The following is an 18,585-nucleotide window of genomic DNA, read 5'->3' as shown; positions in this document are numbered from 1 at the left end:
CGGCTGAGGGAGCTGGGGGTGTTCAGCCTGGAGAAAAGGAGGCTGAGGGGAGACCTTCTCGCTCTCTGCAACTCCCTGAAAGGAGGGGGTAGCCAGGGGGGTTCTGGCTCTTCTCCCAAGGAACAGGCCATGGGACAAGACGAAATGGCCTCAAGTTGTGCCAGGGGAGGTTTAGGATGGATATGAGGAAAAATGTCTTCACTGAAAGGGTTATCAAGCATTGGAAGAGGCTGCCCAGGGCAGTGGTGGAGTCACCATCCCTGGAGGGATTTAAAAGCCGGGCAGACGTGATGCTGAGGGACATGGGTTAGTGGTGGGTTTGTCAGTGTTGGGTTGATGGTTGGACTCGATGATCTGACAGGTCCCTTCCAACCTGAACCATTTTATGATTCTGAGTCAAAGCGTTGGAAGCTAAAAGAAAGCAGAGTGATGAAGGGATCTGCTGCCAGTCAGAGGCCGTTCTCCAGTCCCAGTTCTTTCAGTCCCTCAAAACCACTGCCCATCTAGGGACATGCTGCCTGTCATGGCCTTGCCGCTGGGCTCAGGAGGGCGACGTGTGGCTCTGGAGCTATACAACTTGCTTGAAGGGTGGAGGCTTGAAGGGTCTTGTGCCAAGTCCACATCCTGCGACGGAGGCTGGGCTGTGCTGGGAGTGAGGGCTGTTGGATGGTCTGAATTCTTGGCCCTGGAAGGAGGCGAAGCAGGAGCTGTGAGAACGCTACTGGTGGTGACCTGGTGCCCAGTGTGTGCCTGGCTGGAGGAGGATGGAGCGGTTGGCAGCCACCTGTGCTGAGCTGTGGAGCTCTGCTGAATGTGCCCTCTGCACCTTGGGCCTTTGCCTGGTGCAAGATCATAAAATCACAGAATGGTTTGGGTGGGAAGGGACATTAAAGGCCACCCAGTGCCACCCCCTGCCCTGGGCAGGGACACCTCCCACCAGCCCAGCTTGCTCCAAGCCCCGGCCAACCTGGCCTTGAACCCCTCCAGGGATGGGGCAGCCACAGCTTCTCTGGGCAACCTGGGCCAGGGGCTCACCGCCCTCACAGCCAAGAATTTCTGCCCGAGATCTCAGCTCAGTCTCCCCTCTTGCAGTGGAAACCCCTTCCCCCTCGTCCCATGGCTCCCCTCCCTCATCCAGAGTCCCTCCCCAGCTTTCCTGGAGCCCCTTGAGGGACTGGCAGGGGCTCCAAGGTCTCCGCGGAGCCTTCTCTTCTCTTCTCCAGGCTGAACCCCCCCAGCTCTCTCAGCCCGTCCTCCCAGCAGAGGGGCTCCAGCCCTCCCAGCATCTCCGGGGCCTCCTCTGGCCCCGCTCCAACAGCTCCGTGTCTCTCCTGTGCTGAGGCCCCAGAGCTGGAGGCAGCACTGCAGGGGGGTCTCCCCCGAGCGGAGCAGAGGGGCAGAATCCCCCCCTCGCCCTGCTGCCCACGCTGCTGGGGATGCAGCCCAGGCTGTGGGGGGGTTTCTGGGCTGCCAGCGCATGTTGCCGGCCCGTGTTGATCTTCTCATCCACCAGCACCCCCAAGTCCTTCTCCTCAGGGCTGCTCTCCATCCCTCCATCCCCAGCCTGGGCTGGGACCAGGGGTTGCCCCCACCCGGGTGCAGGACCCTGCTCTTGGCCTGGTTGAAGATATCGGTTCATGTTTTGTAGGGTCCGGAGAGACAGCACGTGGGAGAACCTGAGATAATGTGCTTGGGGTTGGGTGTTTCCAAAATTGTGACCTGCTGCTTCTGGACCAAAAGGCATCTCTTGTTTTTTTCCTCCATCCTGATGCAGATGACAAGCTGAAGGCGTTCGAGAGCCTGCACAGCGTTGTCCCCTGAGAACAGCACAACCACCCCCACTTCACGAGCCCTTCTCCAGGGCGCATTATTCCCACTTCTCAGATAAGTGAGCAGCCTGGTCTAGTGGGAGGTGTCCCTGCCCAGGGCAGGGGAGTGGAACTGGATGATCTTTAAGGTCCCTTCCAGCCCAAACCTGTCTGTGATTCTATGATAAAGAAACTGTGAGAAATGCTCCTTATCCAATAACAACGGCTCAGGCAGTGAACGATACGAAGCACATTTTATTTGAACATTCTTGCAAGAACGGGTGACCTAGCCAAGTAGGCACACTTTTGGTTCTTGAAACACTTTTATTTCCTAATCCCGGCTGAATTTTTCCCTCCCCTGTTTCCCATTGGTTGGGTACTCCAGGGTTCACAGTCTGTGTGAGGCACCTAAAATTCTTCCCGCATGTCCTGCCGCTGTTTGCTTCTCTTTATGCTACGCCTAAAGGGATTATCTGACTGGTTTCTTTCTTTCCTTTTTGGTAAAAAAGTTGCTCAATGTCATTAGCCCTGGTTAAATGTTTGACCACCCTTCTAGACACTAATCCAGTAGGAATCAGTTTGTCCTTTTGTCTGTGTGATAAGAGATGTTCTACAAGCCTTTGCTGGAGCCCCTTTGTCTCAGTCATTCCCTTATCGTGTCACCTCTGATGGAAACGGCTTTTCGGCTTTTCTCTGTTGCAAAAACAATACCTGCCTTTCTTACAAAACTGTGGACCAGGGAGGTTAAATCTCCCCCCCAAAGTAATGCAGCGCTTCAGTTTATTGGCCAAATCCAGCCATCACAAGGGCTCTCCGGTTTCCTGGGACTGAGCACCCTGTTCCTGAGGAGCCATCGGGGTCGGCTGGCTGTTCCCAGGCTGCAGGGCTGTTCCCTCTGCCTAAATCCCATTTCATGGAGTAATTAAAACAAATCAAAAGCTTTTGATCGCATTTCCTACAGCACGGTGTTTTCCCTGGAGGCAGTTCTCTGCTTGGCATCACCCTGGGGCTGCTGCTCTGCCTCTCCCACCGACTCCTGGGGTGGCCTTGGGCAAACAGCTTCACTCGGCGCGTCCTGCTCACCTGCCACTGAGCTGGGGATAAGCCTCGTGTTGTAGGGTTGGGCATTAACTTGCAATTTTTATGTCTCTCTGAGCAAATCTTGCCCTCTGTCTCAGTGGACTCGTTTGGAGCTTGTTGTACAAGCGCTGACAGGATTATCCAGAGCCTTTGTACCGTCATTTCGTTTTACCCCATAGATATTGCTATAGTATGAGTAATAAAATTTAATTTTCTAAAAGGCTTCAGAATCTCCACCTTGCTGCCGTTCCTGGTCAGTCTTCAGACCCCTCATAGCTGTGTCAGATGGATGCCCGAGCCCCTGGCATCGCTCACTGTGGTCCCGCCAGCTCCGGCTCCGCTGTGTGCGTTCCCCTCCCTGCCCAGGAGAAGCTGAGCTGCCGGGACGGTGCTGCTTGGCCACCAGAGAGTTGGGCGTCCCTGCCGGGGCTTCTCCCAGTGTCCCCCACTCCCAGCTGCTCCCGGCAGAGTCTCCATTAGCTTTCCCTGTGCCCCTACCAGTGGCCACCTGTGATTGCTCCTTGCCACCCGCTGCCAGGGGACGCCAGTTCCCGCAGTGCGTTTGCCTATGCGTGTCACCTCCCACTGCTCGTCCATGTGGGATTCGGTGTCCCCTCGGTCCTCAGGTCCCTTCTGGAGATCCACTCCATGTGCTGCCCATGGGGAAGCGGAGCGCAGGGCCGTGCCGTCGTGTCACGGGTCCGTGCCATCGCCTCACAGGTCCACCCTCACGCCGGGGTTACCACAGCCGTCGCCGTGCCCTTCACCGCTTCGGTCATGTCTCGTTGTATTTTTCTGAGCTCTGTGGGACAGGAATTGCCTCTGAATGGTGTTTTTAAGAATTTTGCAGTTGTCACAAGCTTCCCAGCAATAAAAAAAGGTGGCGGTTCTCCGTAGAAAGCAAGGAGATGGTGCTATTTCTGTTGTTTAATGGAAAAAGCTTTTTGCTGTTACTTCTGCTATTTATGATTGGATATGGGTAGCTTGAAGGAGTAGATAAATTTGTGATTTTTCATATTAGAACGCCTGTTTTTTTGTAAAAGTTTGTTTTGGCTAATTGAGATGGCCCACATTAATTGGCTGCCTTCCCATAATTTCCCCATGCATTAAAACGCTGCTGTGAGGGTATGACAACTGGCGTAATCCTCAGGAAAACCCATCCTTCTCCCTCCAGCCCCAAGAGCAGCGACCCTGGTGAGTGACCGGCCAGGCGCAGCTGGTGGCAGCCACGGTGGCCTGATGGCACAGGGGGCTCGCCGGCCAGGGTGGTCCGATGGTAAGCGGGCATGGGGCTCGCCGGGATGTGGCATCTTGGCGAGGTGGTGCGTGTGCGACGTGTGAATGAAAATAAGAACATCCCCACGGTGGTTGTGGTGGCTCTCCTCCTCCTGCCAGCCCACTGCTCTTCACAAGTGACCTGTGACGACCGTCTTTGGGTTCAAGAGGGAAGAAAATAAGCAAAATAAAATATAAACCGCAGTTTGCAGCATAACTCAGTGTCCTGGTTTGACACGAACCAAGACACCGAGTCAATATTCTAAATATGCATCCCTTCTGAGAACTGAAGAGACCTTTTCCCTGGTTTCCCTGTTATGCTTGATGAGCGTGCTGTGCATTTTATGTGCAAGTATTCCTCTCTCTGGAAAATACTCGTGTGCACGTGTAGGTCTCTGCTGGCCGTGAATTAGTATTTCTGTGTGTTTATCTGTTGACGAAATGAAGTGTTGTAGTGACCCCAAGTTACATCTGGTGGAGTTGGCAGGGTGAGGTTTACGGTTGGACTTGATGATCTTAAAGGTCTTTTCCAACCTAAACGATTCTATAATTCTATAAATACAGTTGCAAGCTTCACCTCTGCTAAGCTTGAAGCTTTTGTTAAAGCTGCATTAAGTGAAACTTTCAATAAAGGCTTTGAAGCCACTGAGAAAAGGTATTTCAAGAATTTTCCTTGGTGAGCCAGGGTTTCCCAGCCTGAGCCTGGCTGTCTCTGCTTTTGGGGTTGTGGGGTCTAACCCCTTGCGCACCCTGGACTCGTGGTTTAACTCCTGGTCTCTGGGGGTGGGACAGCTGCCGGAGACAGTGTTTGAAAGAATGCAGGAGGCTCGAATTTAAGCCTTTTACAGTTTTGACGTTTAATCTTCGTGCACCCGTCTTTTTCCAGCCTGTGAAGCTCCTCCCTCGGGAGCGGATGGAGAGGATGGCCTGGCACGCTCAATTTCCATGGACTTTTTGAGAAAACGATGCAGATGGTGCGCTGGGATGGAGCGTGTTAAGGCAGAGTCCAGTGGTCTGGGGAGGTCTCCGTTTGGAGAGTCCTGGTGGAGGGGTGGAAGCTGTTGCAGGGCCGTGCCCCAAACAGTTGCTCTGAGTAGTCTCCCTTTAGTGTAGGTTTATATACTTGGGATTTATTTTTTTTCATAGAATCACAGAATGGTTTGGGTGGGAAGGGACCTTAAAGATCATCTCATTCCACCCCCCTGCCCTGGGCAGGGACACCTCCCACCAGCCCAGCTTGCTCCAAGCCCCGGCCAACCTGGCCTTGAACCCCTCCAGGGATGGGGCAGCCACAGCTTCTCTGGGCAACCTGGGCCAGGGGCTCACCGCCCTCACAGCCAAGAATTTCTTCCTAATATACAATCTAAATCTACCCTCCTTCAGTTTGAAACTGAGTAAGTGGATTTGGAACAGAACAAAGTGAGATAAGTAACGTCTTAACAGAGCAGTCAGCTAAAGAATGTCTTAACGCAGCTCCAGAGCAGAGAGGTTGGTGACGGGTCAGCCTTGCCTGGAGATGGAGCCGAGTTGGTCGGATGAGTTGCCTGGAAAAGCTCAGTTCTCTGCTGTTTGCCTTTCTGTTCATCTTAGATTAATTCCTTTAACTGAAAAAAACCAACCAAACCTTCCTCTGTGGAGGATAAGGCCGAGGTAATTCTGAAGCTTGGGTTTAATCACCTGTATTCCAGAAGCATTTGCGAGCCGCATCTCTCGCAGACGTCAGTGGTGGGTGTTCGGGAGGGCGAGCTCTTCGCTCCCGTAGCCGCGTTTCCCGTGTCGGTGGAGAACTGCCTGTTTGCATTCACTGTTTCGGCCCTTTCTCTTTGGGGGTAAGTTACAGGGATGTTTTGTTTGGATTAAAAGTCCTGACTGGGCAGAAAGGCAGAGACAGACAGGTAACTGTATTTTTAAAATATTCTAATTATAGGTGAAATTTTGTCCTACAGCTTCATGTTGTCCTTAAATCATCATTGCGTTTTTCCTTTCTGGAAGGGAATTTTCAATGAAGTTTAAGATGACATCAGTGACCTCGATTAAAATGAAAGCACTGTCCCTCGTGGGGAAACCTGCTAATTAGCGATCTATTTCTGCTCTTCGCACTCGCTCCGAAGGCAGCTCCGGCTGTTTAGGGGCAACTCTGATGTAGGCTCCCGCTGCCGAGCCTCTCGGACGCGCTTAGCCTGGTTTCCTAAGGAAACACGGTTTCTGGGCAGTCCCTGGCTCCTCTCAACCCCTCGTCCCACCGCCTGGGGTCGGACACGTTAGCAGAAAGAGGGCTTGAAGACAAATTTTTCTGCAACTTTAATGAAAATTGGTAGCTCGGAAAAGATGTTAAAATTGATGAGCCCAGGGAAGGGATGCGCGGTGAGCTCTGCAGCTGCTTGGTCGGTTTTATGCCCCTCAGCACCCCGGGTGGCTCTCGCTCAGGTGGTGGCTGGTGCTCGGGGGCGACGAGCAGAGATCCAGGGTGTGGGAGGGATGTGAAGGCTCGGGGGGGACGAAAACGCAAAAGTCCTGTGAGTAGCTGGAGTTTCTGCAGATCAAAAAATAAACAAGAAAAAAAACACTCCAGAAAACCACACTTCACGGAACTGCTCATGTTTGAGCATGCTCTCAGCCACCGAGAAGAGTTTGTCTTAATCAAGAAACCCGTGCAACTCAACCCGAGAAACCCATGCAACTCAAACTCCTCACCCTTTCTAGAGCGGAGAAAAGCGTTCTCGTCACGGGATTTGGCAGTTGAAGAATTAAAATGTAGGTCCCTGTGTTTAATGAGGTTATACAAGCCTGAAACCGTTCTGTAATTGTTTTTTCTGGAGGGGGTGATACCTCTGCTTTGGAGCGCCTGGTCTCTGCAGTGCCTCCAGCACTGGGGTGGAGCAGCCATGAGCAAAGGACAATAAGAAAAAGCGTTTTCCTCCTAAACCAGGTAATTTTCTGCCCCAGGCTGCTGGGGAGGTCAGAGCTGTGGGTGGTTTCAGCAGGGATGGGCTGTGTTCCCTCCCCAACGTCTGCGATTCCCCCCGGTGTCTGTGCAGGGACCCGCTCCTCACCTCCCCGCTGCCCTCCCAGAGGTGCTCTCCCATGGGTGGGCATTTTGGAAGGGTGTGCAGCAGCTGGCTTTTGTGCACCTTGGATTCTGCTCCTTCTCATTATATACAGAAACATGTTAAATCATAAAAGAAATCTTGACACCAAGTAGCATTCACAGGCTGAGTCTTCCCGCAGCGATCTCCGCTCATGTTGGTTGTTGACTGTGGTGGTTCGGTTCCCGTTGCTTTTGGATGGTCTGATCATGGTGTGTCTTTCCCCGAACTTGGTGGTGAGGCTCTGGGTTGACTACGTTTCCTTCTGCTCTTGTTGCTGATGTGCAGGTTGGCTGAGGCTGGAGGTGCCCAGGGGTTGGGACCTTCAGAGGTGGCCTGCAGTGGGAGCTCTGGAGGTGGCCAAGGGTTGGGAGCTCTGGAGGTGGCCAGGGGTTGGGACCTCTGGAGGTGACCTGGGGTTGGAGCTCTGGAGGTGGTCTGGTCCAACCCCTGCCCAGGCAGGGCCACCCAGAGACGGCTGCCCAGGACTCTGAGTTTTGGGTATCTCCAGGGATGGGATCAGCAGGGTCTTCAACACTTGGAAGTGCTGCTTTCTGGTGGTACGCAAGTAGGTCAGATATTTTGTGCAGTGGTTACTGTGCCTGGTGCTTTGGACAGCTGGGAGTCGGTGGCTACTTTATATATATGCATTTTAGCATACGCATAATTTGAATGCTCAGTGCAGTTACCTGCATATGTAAAGTCTGCGGGGAGTCCCTCCAATGGGGGAAAAATGAGAGGTGTTGAAAGGTGTTCATGCAGTGGATGTGCAAGTGTGGGCTCTGAAAGCTCCTGAGCCCCGCTACCGTGGGGGACGCGGGTGCGTTCCAGTCTGTGCAACAGGAATCCCCATCAATTCGTGCTGGTTGGCAGCATGTGGAGGTTGGAGAAAGCGTGTTTAGCAGTAGTACATGTCTGATGGTACCAGATCTGGAGCCAGTGAGTCAGCAGTCAGCTGAAAACATCTCTGTTTTCTACCTTGGGTCAGAGGAGCGGAGCTGGGATGCCTGCATGGCACCAGCAGCCCGGCAGAAGCCTTCACCTCCAAAGACCGTGCTAGGCAGAGTTTGGCTAAATGCTGTATTTGCGCTATTCTTATCTTTTGTCTTGAGGGCCCCGGAGCTGAGATCTGAGGCCAAAATTCTTGGCTGTGAGGGCGGTGAGCCCCTGGCCCAGGTTGCCCAGAGAAGCTGTGGCCGCCCCATCCCTGGAGGGGTTCAAGGCCAGGTTGGCCGGGGCTTGGAGCAAGCTGGGCTGGTGGGAGGTGTCCCTGCCCAGGGCAGGGGGTGGCACTGGGTGGCCTTTAAGGTCCCTTCCAACCTAAACCCTTCCATGATTCTATGAAAATCTGCTTTTAAGGTTTCCGGGGGCTTTGGTGCAGCCCAGCTCCTTCAGCCTCTTGGCTGAGCTGGGGGGACAGCCCCATCCTGCATCCTCCACCTGTTTGTTTATAGAGATGTTCTCACCGCAGCCAGCCCCGTCCCCTCCAGAGAGTCCTTGGGGGTTTGTTTTGGTGATGGTGCGCTGAAGGAAAGCCGCAGGAGATCACTTTTCCTTTCCGCGAGCTAAATATACAGAGCAGCAGCTGATCCCCCCGGTCCCGGTGGGAGTTGGCAGCAGCGCCTGGTGACATTGCCGCGTTCCCTTTCGGTCACCACGCCACGAGCCGACGGCTTCGCCTCTCCCTGCCGGCGTCTCGCTGCTGCCTGTGAGCACGAGACCCGGCGGGAGATGACCGAATTTTCCCATTTTCCACATTTTTCTGCAAGTTGGGAAGAGCAGCCAAAGCTTTCATGGGCTGGAGGCAGAAATCAAGGGAGCAGAGAGGTGCCAGACTCCCGCTGCGCGTACCTGGCCTGGCCTCGGTGACATCCACAGTGGGTTTGTGGAGGACCTGGGGAGTTAAAACTTTCACGGATAATTTTCCTGCCCTGTTTGATACTAAAATACCGTCTCCTTATCTAGAGGTGGCCTTTTTTTTTTTTTTTTTTTTTTTTGTAATTCTGCTGCGCGCTTCAAAGGCCTGTAATAAGGAGGCTGCATGGTAATCATAGAATCATGGAATGAATCATGCGCTGGATGGTGCATGCAGGCATTTAAATGTGAAATTATCTTTTAATTTTGTTGCATATGTCAGGTACCGGGATGTGAGGGATCCTTTTGCTTCTTCCTGAGCTCCGCGTACTTTGCTGCCTCACCTCTTGCCAGTCCCTCAGGGCAATCTCAAATCTTGTTGGTCTTTCTCACACTCTCTCTTAGGATTGTTTTTTTGTCTGATACAATTTTCATCACTTTTCTTTGGGGGTTTCTGTTCCTGGCCCGTCTTCTCCCGAGATGGGAGCGGGGTGGGAACACGTTAGAGTTCGTTAGAGTAGAGCACGTTACTATGACAGATTCGTTGTGAATTGTGATATATCCGCAGACCGTACTGACAATATATATGCATTTTTTGTTAGTGGCTCAGCCTACAGTGGAAATGCCTCCCCTCCTGTGGGTGGCACTTGTTTCACATTTGGTTTTGGCCCAGGCTGCCCAGGGCAGGGGTGGAGTCGCCATCCCTGGAGGGATTTACAAGCCGGGCAGAGGCGGTGCGGAGGGACATGGGTTAATGGTGGGCTTGGCAGCATTGGGTAGATGGTTGGACTCGATGATCTGAAAGGTCCCTTCCAACCTCAATGACTGGATGATTCTATGATTTGAAAGTGCAGGTCAAATCTAATAATATTTTTTTTTGATTCTTACCCCATTGATATAAAGCTGGTTCCATTGTGCCGTTTAGTTGAATTCTTGGTGATACTGTAATTCAAAGGGAAGCCTGGAATCCCCAAACCCCAGGTTATATTAATTTATTATACTCTGTCTATCCCTCTTAAAATTAATTTAACATAAATACTTAGTTATTTCTTTCCTGGCTTCTCTTACCAGGAACAGAAATCTTCAGATGAATGTTCATACTCAGTTTCATATGTCAGTCTTGTGCTGCAACTGAAAAGATTACTAACTGATGCTTTATATATATACATATATAAAATAATTACAAGTTATTCTCAGTCCCGTAAAGTTTGTTTGCTCAGTTGGTTCAGGGTGGTGGAGGAGACGAGGTTCCACCAGTGAGCGCGGTGTGGGAATTATGGGAAGAATCCCTGCTAGAATTTGCATTGACACAGAAGCACGTACAACGTAACAGAGAGCGTGAGTTGGCAGCGCTGGGTGATTTTGGTGACCTACGTTTTGATGCAATCAAACACAAGGGCTTACAGAACCAAAAAAAGTGCTTTTCAGCTGGCGAAGCTCCCGCTGCTTCCTGGCGAGTCTGGAAGCTGAGGATTTGCTGAAACCCAGAAAACCTGATTTTAAGCTTTGCACCATCTGTGAGCAAGGAATAGCTCGTGTGTCTGACCGTGAGTGTCAGCTTTGTAATGAAAAAGCTTGAACGATGACACCTACCCGAGAGCGGATGTTTGCAACAGTGCAAAAAGTTATGAAAAACTAAAACAGTATATATTTTTTAAGTGTTACCGTGATTATACGTAACACTTTATACCCTCCCTTATTTTCTGCGAATCTGAAGTAGCTTTTGTATTTCATCTGCAATGATGCCCAGGTGGCTCCGGGTCCTGTCCTGGGGAGGTCACTGGTCTCTCGGCCGCAGCCCGGCTCCCCACAGACCCCTCTGAGATACCCTCACTGGGGGCTCTGGACCCACTGCCTCCCTTCCTCCTTAGCAAAGGCTTTTTTCTGTGTTTCCCGTGGCTGCTCTCGTCTGCCCTATCTCTCCCCAGAGCCCTGGGAGAGCACCGACCCCATCACTTGGCTTTTCTTCTTTTTTTCCAGCGTTACTGGGTTCCTGTTCCTGTACCTGTCTGCGGGCATCGGCTGCCACAGCCTGGTGGGGAATGTCTGGGCGTTCACTGTTTCTCACAACAGCTCGTATCCTCTTGTTTCTAGGGGTAATAATCGTTTCTAGGTGTGTTTCTAGTTATTCCATAGCTGTGAGATGGTGCGAGAGGGGGAGATCCCTAATGGAGCGCTCGGTTCCAGAAACACTCCACCATTCTCCCATGGGTGCTCTTGGGGTTGTGGGGTCTCTCCAAGGGCAGGGCAGAGGCGGCGTCAGAAGATCATGATTTCTCTGCCGAGAGAGAGGGAGCAGCAGGAGAGAGGGGTTACTGCTGCCGTACGCCTGGGCGCTTTGTGGGAATGCTGTGACTTCTCATGCTGGTGCGTCAGTAGAGGACTGGGAAGGTAGTTGATGGGGAAAGGTTTGGTTTCTGGACACGTGCTGCTCTTGATCGGAGGCTGCAGCTCTGAGACAAACGGCTTATCCTCAGCACGGTCCGGCCGCGTCTGCTGGCAGGGGCTGCTTGGCAAAAAGGCGGCAGGATAAAATCCTGACACTGGACCTAGAGAAGAGGTGGTCGGCTAGAATTAGGGTGCAGGTCTGTAATAGATGGTGTTCTGTGTAAGAGCAACTCAACCGCTCTCCTGACACCACCCCGGAGCACTGAGTCCAGCCCTGGGGGCCCCAGCACAAGGCAGATGTGGACCTGTTGGGTCTAGAGGAGGCCCCGGAGATGCTGGGAGGGCTGGAGCCCCTCTGCTGGGAGGACGGGCTGAGAGAGTTGGGGAGGTTCAGCCTGGAGAAGAGAAGGCTCCGCGGAGACCTTGGAGCCCCTTCCAGTCCCTCAAGGGGCTCCAGGAAAGCTGGGGAGGGACTCTGGATGAGGGAGGGGAGCCATGGGACGAGGGGGAAGGGGTTTCCACTGCAAGAGGGGAGATTGAGCTGAGATCTCGGGCAGAAATTCTTGGCTGTGAGGGCGGTGAGCCCCTGGCCCAGGTTGCCCAGAGAAGCTGTGGCTGCCCCATCCCTGGAGGGGTTCAAGGCCAGGTTGGCCGGGGCTTGGAGCAAGCTGGGCTGGTGGGAGGTGTCCCTGCCCAGGGCAGGGGGTGGCACTGGGTGGGCTTTAAGGTCCCTTCCATCCTAGACCATTCTGTGAACTAGGGAGATTCTATGGTTTTAATCATAGAATTATAGAATGGTCGAGGTTGGAAGGGACCTTTCAGATCATCGAGTCCAACCATCAACCCAACACTGACAAACCCACCGCTAACCCATGTCCCTCAGCACCGCGTCTGCCCGGCTTTTAAATGCCTCCAGGGTATTTAAATACCTCCTGTTCCAATGCTTGACAACCCTTTTGGTGAAGAAATTGTTCCTCATATCCATCCTAAACCTCCCCTGGCGCAACTTGAGGCCGTTTCCTCTTGTCCCATCGCCTGTTTCAGGGAGCTGTAGAGAGGAGAGACCAGAGATGTTGCATCTCAAGACTTATTAGGGCTTTGCCATAGAAATTATTAAGTGACAGCCTGGGGATGTAATAGTAAGGAAGACAGATGAAAGGTATTTATGTTTTTTAATGCTCATCTCTTTACAAGATGAACCAAAGAATAATCTCCCTGTTTATTCTTCTCCTAGTTCTTGAGGGAGGACTTGAATTATCATGACCCAACAGTCAAGCACAGCACCTTCCACGGAGAAGACAAGCTCATTAGCGTGGAAGATCTCTGGAAGGCCTGGAAGACATCTGAAGGTAAAAAAGACAAACAAGCAGAATGAACCAGCCCACTCCTCCCCGCTGCCATAAAAGTGATAGACACTGTGGAGTCCATATAACCCTAGCCACAGCGTGTGCACCTCCCAGGAAAAACGTGCTGCTTCTGCTGCCTTGGACATGTGCTCTTCCAGCTTCCTTTTTTGCAGGGGGCTTTCAGGATTTCATTGGTCTCGGTACTTCCCAACTGTTAACGCTGGCATCCGAGTATGGCCATAAAAGTATAAATTGTTGTTTCATTTCTCTGCCTCTATAAATGCGTGTTAAAGTAGAGCCAAATACTGTCCAATTCCAGATTCTCCTTCAGCTACCCAGTTTCAGCTGGGATTTTTATGGGGTAGTGGCATCCTAAATACTCCAGAGAGCTGCGTGGGAGTTTTCCTACAGATCGTGTTTTCCTTAGAAGAAACTTGCTGGACCTGAAAAGCTCCTTAATCTAGTGAAAAGGAGGTAGAATAGAGTCCTAAAGCTAGAAGTGTACATAAATACATTCAAGGTAGAAATCGGCTGCAAGCAGTTAAGAAACGGCGGTTATAGATCACAGCACGTTTAACCCAGGGAGGTGGTGGAAGTTTGGTCTTGGGTAGGAAACTTCCTGAAACTTCTAAATCTTGGAAGAAACAAAGTGTGTTAGTGCTTCCCTGGCTGTCCCAGGTGGTCAGGGGGGTGACCCAGGTGGTCAGGGGGGTGTCCCAGGTGTTGGGGGGGGAGGGGGGGGATGTCCCACGTCGTCAGGGGGGTGTCCTGGGAATCGGGAGGGTGTCCCAGGTGGTCAGGAAAAGGCACAATTTCACTTCTATGTTTTCCCCAACCAGGATTTTGGAATTTCTGTGTTGAGAGATCTTAAGACGGATTTTTCTTTCTTCTTTCTAGTTAAGAAACTTTTTATTGACAAACTTAGGGCTTCATTACAGCATAGTATTTTATCTTAATAATATCTTACCGTAATACTAACAAGGAAAATCCTCGGTGCCTTGAAAAAGTGAAAGTGGGGTGAGGTACAGCAGTAGGAAGATCGCACTTCTGCAAACCGGAGGTGTGGTGTTGACTGCAGGACGCATTTTGGTTTACTTCTTGCGTTGTGAGTGACGCGTTGATGCACATCGGCGTGTCGGGTCTTCCCGTGATCCGTGGCGTGGGCCGTTTCTGCCCTTTTACTCCTGCTCTTGCGCTTTTCCTTTTCTCTCCGTACACCACTTGTCACGTTGCTCTCAAGACCTGGAACATCTTTTTTTCCAATACTTTTAATTGCCGCTCTTCCCTTCGCTTACAGTCTTTTTCCTTCCCTGTGCCCTGCAAGATCCATGTTATCTTATCAACCCCCATCACTTGAAAAATTGAATTTTAATCTTCTGATCAATTCATCAATTATAAAGTTTTCCATTTCTTATTCGTGTCCTGTTCCATTTGTATTTGCTTTTTCTTAGTTTATACAATACTTAGGGGTAGGATGCACGTGGTGTTTTCAAAGTGCTGTGTAAATATAGTTTTAAGTAACGTTCTAGTCGCTCACAACACCAGAATGACTGAATAAATGCTCAGGTGCAGCATTCGAAAGGGGGTTGGGAAACACAGTGGTTCTGTGCATGATCCTGGCCTTGTTTATGTAGGACCAGACTCTCCGTCCCGTGGCGATGGGCAGCTGCGGGTTGAAAATTCCTGCCCAAACCACCTGTGGGTCAGGATGATGCTCCCGAGTGGCTTTGTCTCCTGTGCTAGAGGGAAGCCTCTTGTCAGAGCTATTTATTCTGTTGTACGGCTGCTTAGAGAGGGCATGGCCTGAAGTATAGTTTAATGTCGGCTGGGAAAGGGTAGAAATCATTAAGGGATGGCAGAGAAAATCCCATGATACTCCCCAGATCCCTTAATTGCCGAGTTGCTTTTGCTCTCTCCCTGCTTCCGACAGGCCGGGGACCCGCCGTGCCTCTGTTTAGAGCTGCTGTGGCATCGCGGTTTCGCTTACGGTGTTGGATTTAGTTAGTGCTCCTCTTTTCCTTTCTCGTCACTCTGAGTGTCTGGCTGATAAAATACATTATTGGTTTTTAAAGGATAGTCTGAGACAGAGCCTAACCCTGGTGTTTGAGCCCGAGTCATAAAACTACTAGAATCAGGCTTTTAGAACAGGTCTGTGCCTTCCCCTGCATCCCCAGCAGCGTGGGCAGCAGGGCGAGGGGGGGATTCTGCCCCTCTGCTCCGCTCGGGGGAGACCCCCCTGCAGTGCTGCCTCCAGCTCTGGGGCCTCAGCACAGGAGAGACACGGAGCTGCTGGAGCGGGGCCAGAGGAGGCCCCGGAGATGATCCAAGGGCTGGAGCCCCTCTGCTGGGAGGACGGGCTGAGAGAGTTGGGGGGGTTCAGCCTGGAGAAGAGAAGGCTCCGCGGAGACCTTGGAGCCCCTTCCAGTCCCTCAAGGGGCTCCGGGAAAGCTGGGGAGGGACTCTGGATGAGGGAGGGGAGCCATGGGACAAGGGGTAATGGCTTTGAACTGAAAGAGGGGAGATTGAGCTGAGATCTCGGGCGGAAATTCTTGGCTGTGAGGGCGGTGAGCCCCTGGCCCAGGTTGCCCAGAGAAGCTGTGGCTGCCCCATCCCTGGAGGGGTTCAAGGCCAGGTTGGCCGGGGCTTGGAGCAAGCTGGGCTGGTGGGAGGTGTCCCTGCCCAGGGCAGGGGGTGGCACTGGGTGGTCTTTAAGGTCCCTTCCCACCAAAACCATTCTATGATTCCTGCAGGCGTGAAAAGCAGCTTTGAGATGACACTGGGGGTCTGATGGGGACACGTTTCTGATGCCCCTGGTCAAACAAGTGCTTTTCCTACCTCCCACTACTGCTGTTCCTGGTCATACGTGTGAGCTAAAAAGCTGTTTCTGCCCCCTAATTATCCAAAAATGTAAAGATTTTGACGCTCTTACGAGGTGTTGGATTTGATAAAGCCTCGGTGAGCGTGGCTCTACCAACGCCGCTGAAGCAGGAGATCAGATTGTCACAGCAAAGGATGCCACCGCTGCCCATCTTCACACTGGAGTGTGCTGCAGTGATTTTTTCCCAAAATAAAGACCTCTGGATATGGAAGACCAAAAGGAGAGGGAAGCTGAGGGCTTCAGGGCCGGGCTGTGCAGGGTGAGAGGTGGCTGTTGGTGTGGGGACACGGAGGGACCTCACAGGACAAGCCCTGTGGGCAGTTTCCTTGAGCAAGGGCTTTGCGTTTGCCAACCTGCACCCATGAGCCATCGTGCAAGCGTACGAGGAGATGAGACCTTCTTTTCTGGTCTTGCTCTCCTTTGCTCAGTGCTTGGCTCTCATCCTGTCCGCTCTGTCATCTTTCCGCCAAAGCCATTTAGCTCTCTGGAGCGAGCTGGAAGATGTTTCTCATATTTGCAAGACAACTCATTGTTGACATTTCCGAAGCGCGTCTCTGCGCTCGGCAGCCATGCAGCCTGCGCAGCCAGCAGGAAATGGGCATTTTCTCCCCTCGGCTGTTGGAAAGGGCGCGAGGGAGATGGATGATGTTGGGCCAGAAGCGGTGCGAGGTGGTGGCCGTCGGCAGCGGTGACGTCCAGCGCAGTGCCGGGGCTGCTGCAGGCAGCCAGAGCTCAGCCCATGCTAAGCAAAGACGGCAGCTGATAAATTAAAGCATAGCAAACCCCACTCTGTCCTATTAAAAAAATCCGCTGCATGGTTTTCTTTGCTGTCGCACCATTGCTGTAAGTGCAACAAAACTACGTGGCAAAAGCAGAAGCTTCTTTTCCAAAGGTTTCCTTGTTTTCCTGTGCATCAGCTCCAAAAATAATCCGCAAATCCGGAGGTGAGGCAGGGAAGGGGAAGAGTTCACCTGGGGCTGTTGCGCCCGCTCCACCTCCTTCCGCACATCACCTTCTCAAGCTGTTACAACCGTTCTCTTACAGCATTTCTCCATCTTCACTTTTTTTTTTAATTGATGCTGACCTGTTCCCCAGGTCCGGAGGGGGGGAGGCTTTCGGAGCGTGGTGCCAAACTTGGAGCTGAATTCAGTATTTTGGGGGGTTGGGCATGTGGCGAGGATGAACGTACTTTGTTGGGAGTTTGGAGACAGCAACATCGCTCGGATGACAGAAAACAGAGTGATTTCACTTGGCGTCTGCCAGCGCTTTGGGTGTTGCCTCTCCAAGGATCTCAGGTGCTTCTGGTGACATTGCCAAAGGCACCGTCTGGGGCTGCTCCTCTCTCTGGTGGCCTCGTTGCGTGTTTGTCTCTCGTGAGCTGGAAGCACGGCCTTAAAATCAACCACCCTGAGATGTTTGTTGTCAGAGGCTGCCGTTGGGAACGCACCGGTCCCTCTGCACCCTGTGGGGGGGTCAGTTAAGGCTAAAAGTGTGGCAACCCGTCATGTCTGTGCTGAATCTTTAACAGCCCATCATGTGTAGAACTAGCCAAAATAATCACACAAGTGGCCAGGTAGGGGCTGAGGACCTGCAGGATGGTCTGGAGTATCCCAGGGGGATTATTTCTTGTCTAATTATCCACAGGATGAAACATCCCCGCCCCAGCTCACTGCACACCTCATAGCAAGGTTTTCCCTCTGCTGAGGGTGGTAGGATGGGGTACGTCAGGTGAAGTTATGCTCTTGTTCATGATTTTAGGTGCTTAGCAAAAATATTAAGCCGCTTGCTTGTTCTCTGCCTCTCCTACAGTGTATAACTGGACGGTTGACGAGGTGGTTCAGTGGCTCATTACCTACGTGGAGCTGCCGCAGTACGAGGAGACCTTCAGAAAGCTGCAGCTGAGTGGACACGCCATGCCCAGGTCAGTGCTGGCTGCCTTGTCTGGTGTTCTTCTGGGGTGTGTGCCAGGGAGGAAAACCTATCTCAGGTGGCTCATAACATGGTGTGCGGTTCCTGGGTGTGGATGGAGCCATGTCTGACTCCGGTTCCCTCCCGGTTGTGTTGGGAGGCTTCGGCTTTGCCATGGTCCTCTCTGCAGGAGGTGAATAGAATCATAGAATCATGGAATTTTCGAGGTTGGAAGGGACCTTTCAGATCATCGAGTCCAACCATCAACCCAACACTGACAAACCCACCACTGAGTAGAGTCATAGAATTGCCCGGGTTGGGAGGGACCTTTCAGAGATCAGTGATTGAACTCAAAGCAAGCGTGTGGCTGCTGTGGGTGAAAGCAGGGCCTGCCGCCCGAATTGTGCTGTGGTGACCACTGTCCTGGCTGGTTTTGGTGCTCGGCTTTACCTGCTGACGCCGGGAGTTGCGTGTTTAGAGCTAAAACCCTGAACTGAGCCGTGTCCTGGCTCTGCCGCAGTCTCCCTTGGTCACCGCAGCCCCATTACGGAGCTGCTCTGTTGTTGCTCGTCATCCCCAGCGAAGCAGCATGCCTGCTTTCCAGGGTGCATCTGGGTCCCCAGTTCAAGGGTTACTGGTTCTGTATCTCTGGTATGTGCTGGTGTTAATTCACACCCCTTGATGCTCTGGCAAAGGAGCCTTGCGTTCCTCAAGAGAAACTCTGGCTTGAGTTGGCCTAAACTCCAAACAGGCTTGAAAAAACTCGGTGCAGCTTTTTGGTTAAAGGTTATTGTCAGTGAACAGGGGCCTGTAAACCGACTGGGAAGGAGGGGTTAACTGGGAATAAAATAAGGTTTTCGAGGCAGTGCGTGGTGGGCCCACGTTTCTTCAAGTGAGAAATACGGTCTTGTGGTCTGTGAAATAAGATGTCAGAGGCTAGCAATACAGGCTGGGCTAAAAAA

The 18,585-nt window shown here is 52.2% G+C and overlaps 1 protein-coding gene across 28 annotated transcripts in view; it reads left to right on the top strand.

Annotated features, from left to right (window-relative positions):
- The window catches only part of STIM1 (stromal interaction molecule 1), a 112,645-nt gene that overhangs the window by 43,092 nt on the left and 50,968 nt on the right, over positions 1-18,585 (top strand). For all 28 annotated transcript variants that reach the window (XR_012585180.1, XR_012585177.1, XR_012585179.1 and 25 more), the window contains 2 exons: positions 12,726-12,840; positions 17,525-17,636. Coding sequence is in view for 25 of the 28 variants with exons in the window: in XM_074572063.1 (XP_074428164.1) it covers positions 12,726-12,840; positions 17,525-17,636 (227 nt within the window). In the remaining 3 variants the exon portion in view is untranslated. The remainder of the gene's footprint in view (positions 1-12,725; positions 12,841-17,524; positions 17,637-18,585) is intronic.

The sequence above is a fragment of the Larus michahellis genome, chromosome 1 (genome assembly GCF_964199755.1).
Source record: "Larus michahellis chromosome 1, bLarMic1.1, whole genome shotgun sequence".
NCBI classification, from domain to species: Eukaryota; Metazoa; Chordata; class Aves; order Charadriiformes; family Laridae; genus Larus; species Larus michahellis.
The sequence above is the reverse complement of the archived record's forward strand: the minus strand, read 5'-3'. Positions and strand labels throughout refer to the sequence as shown.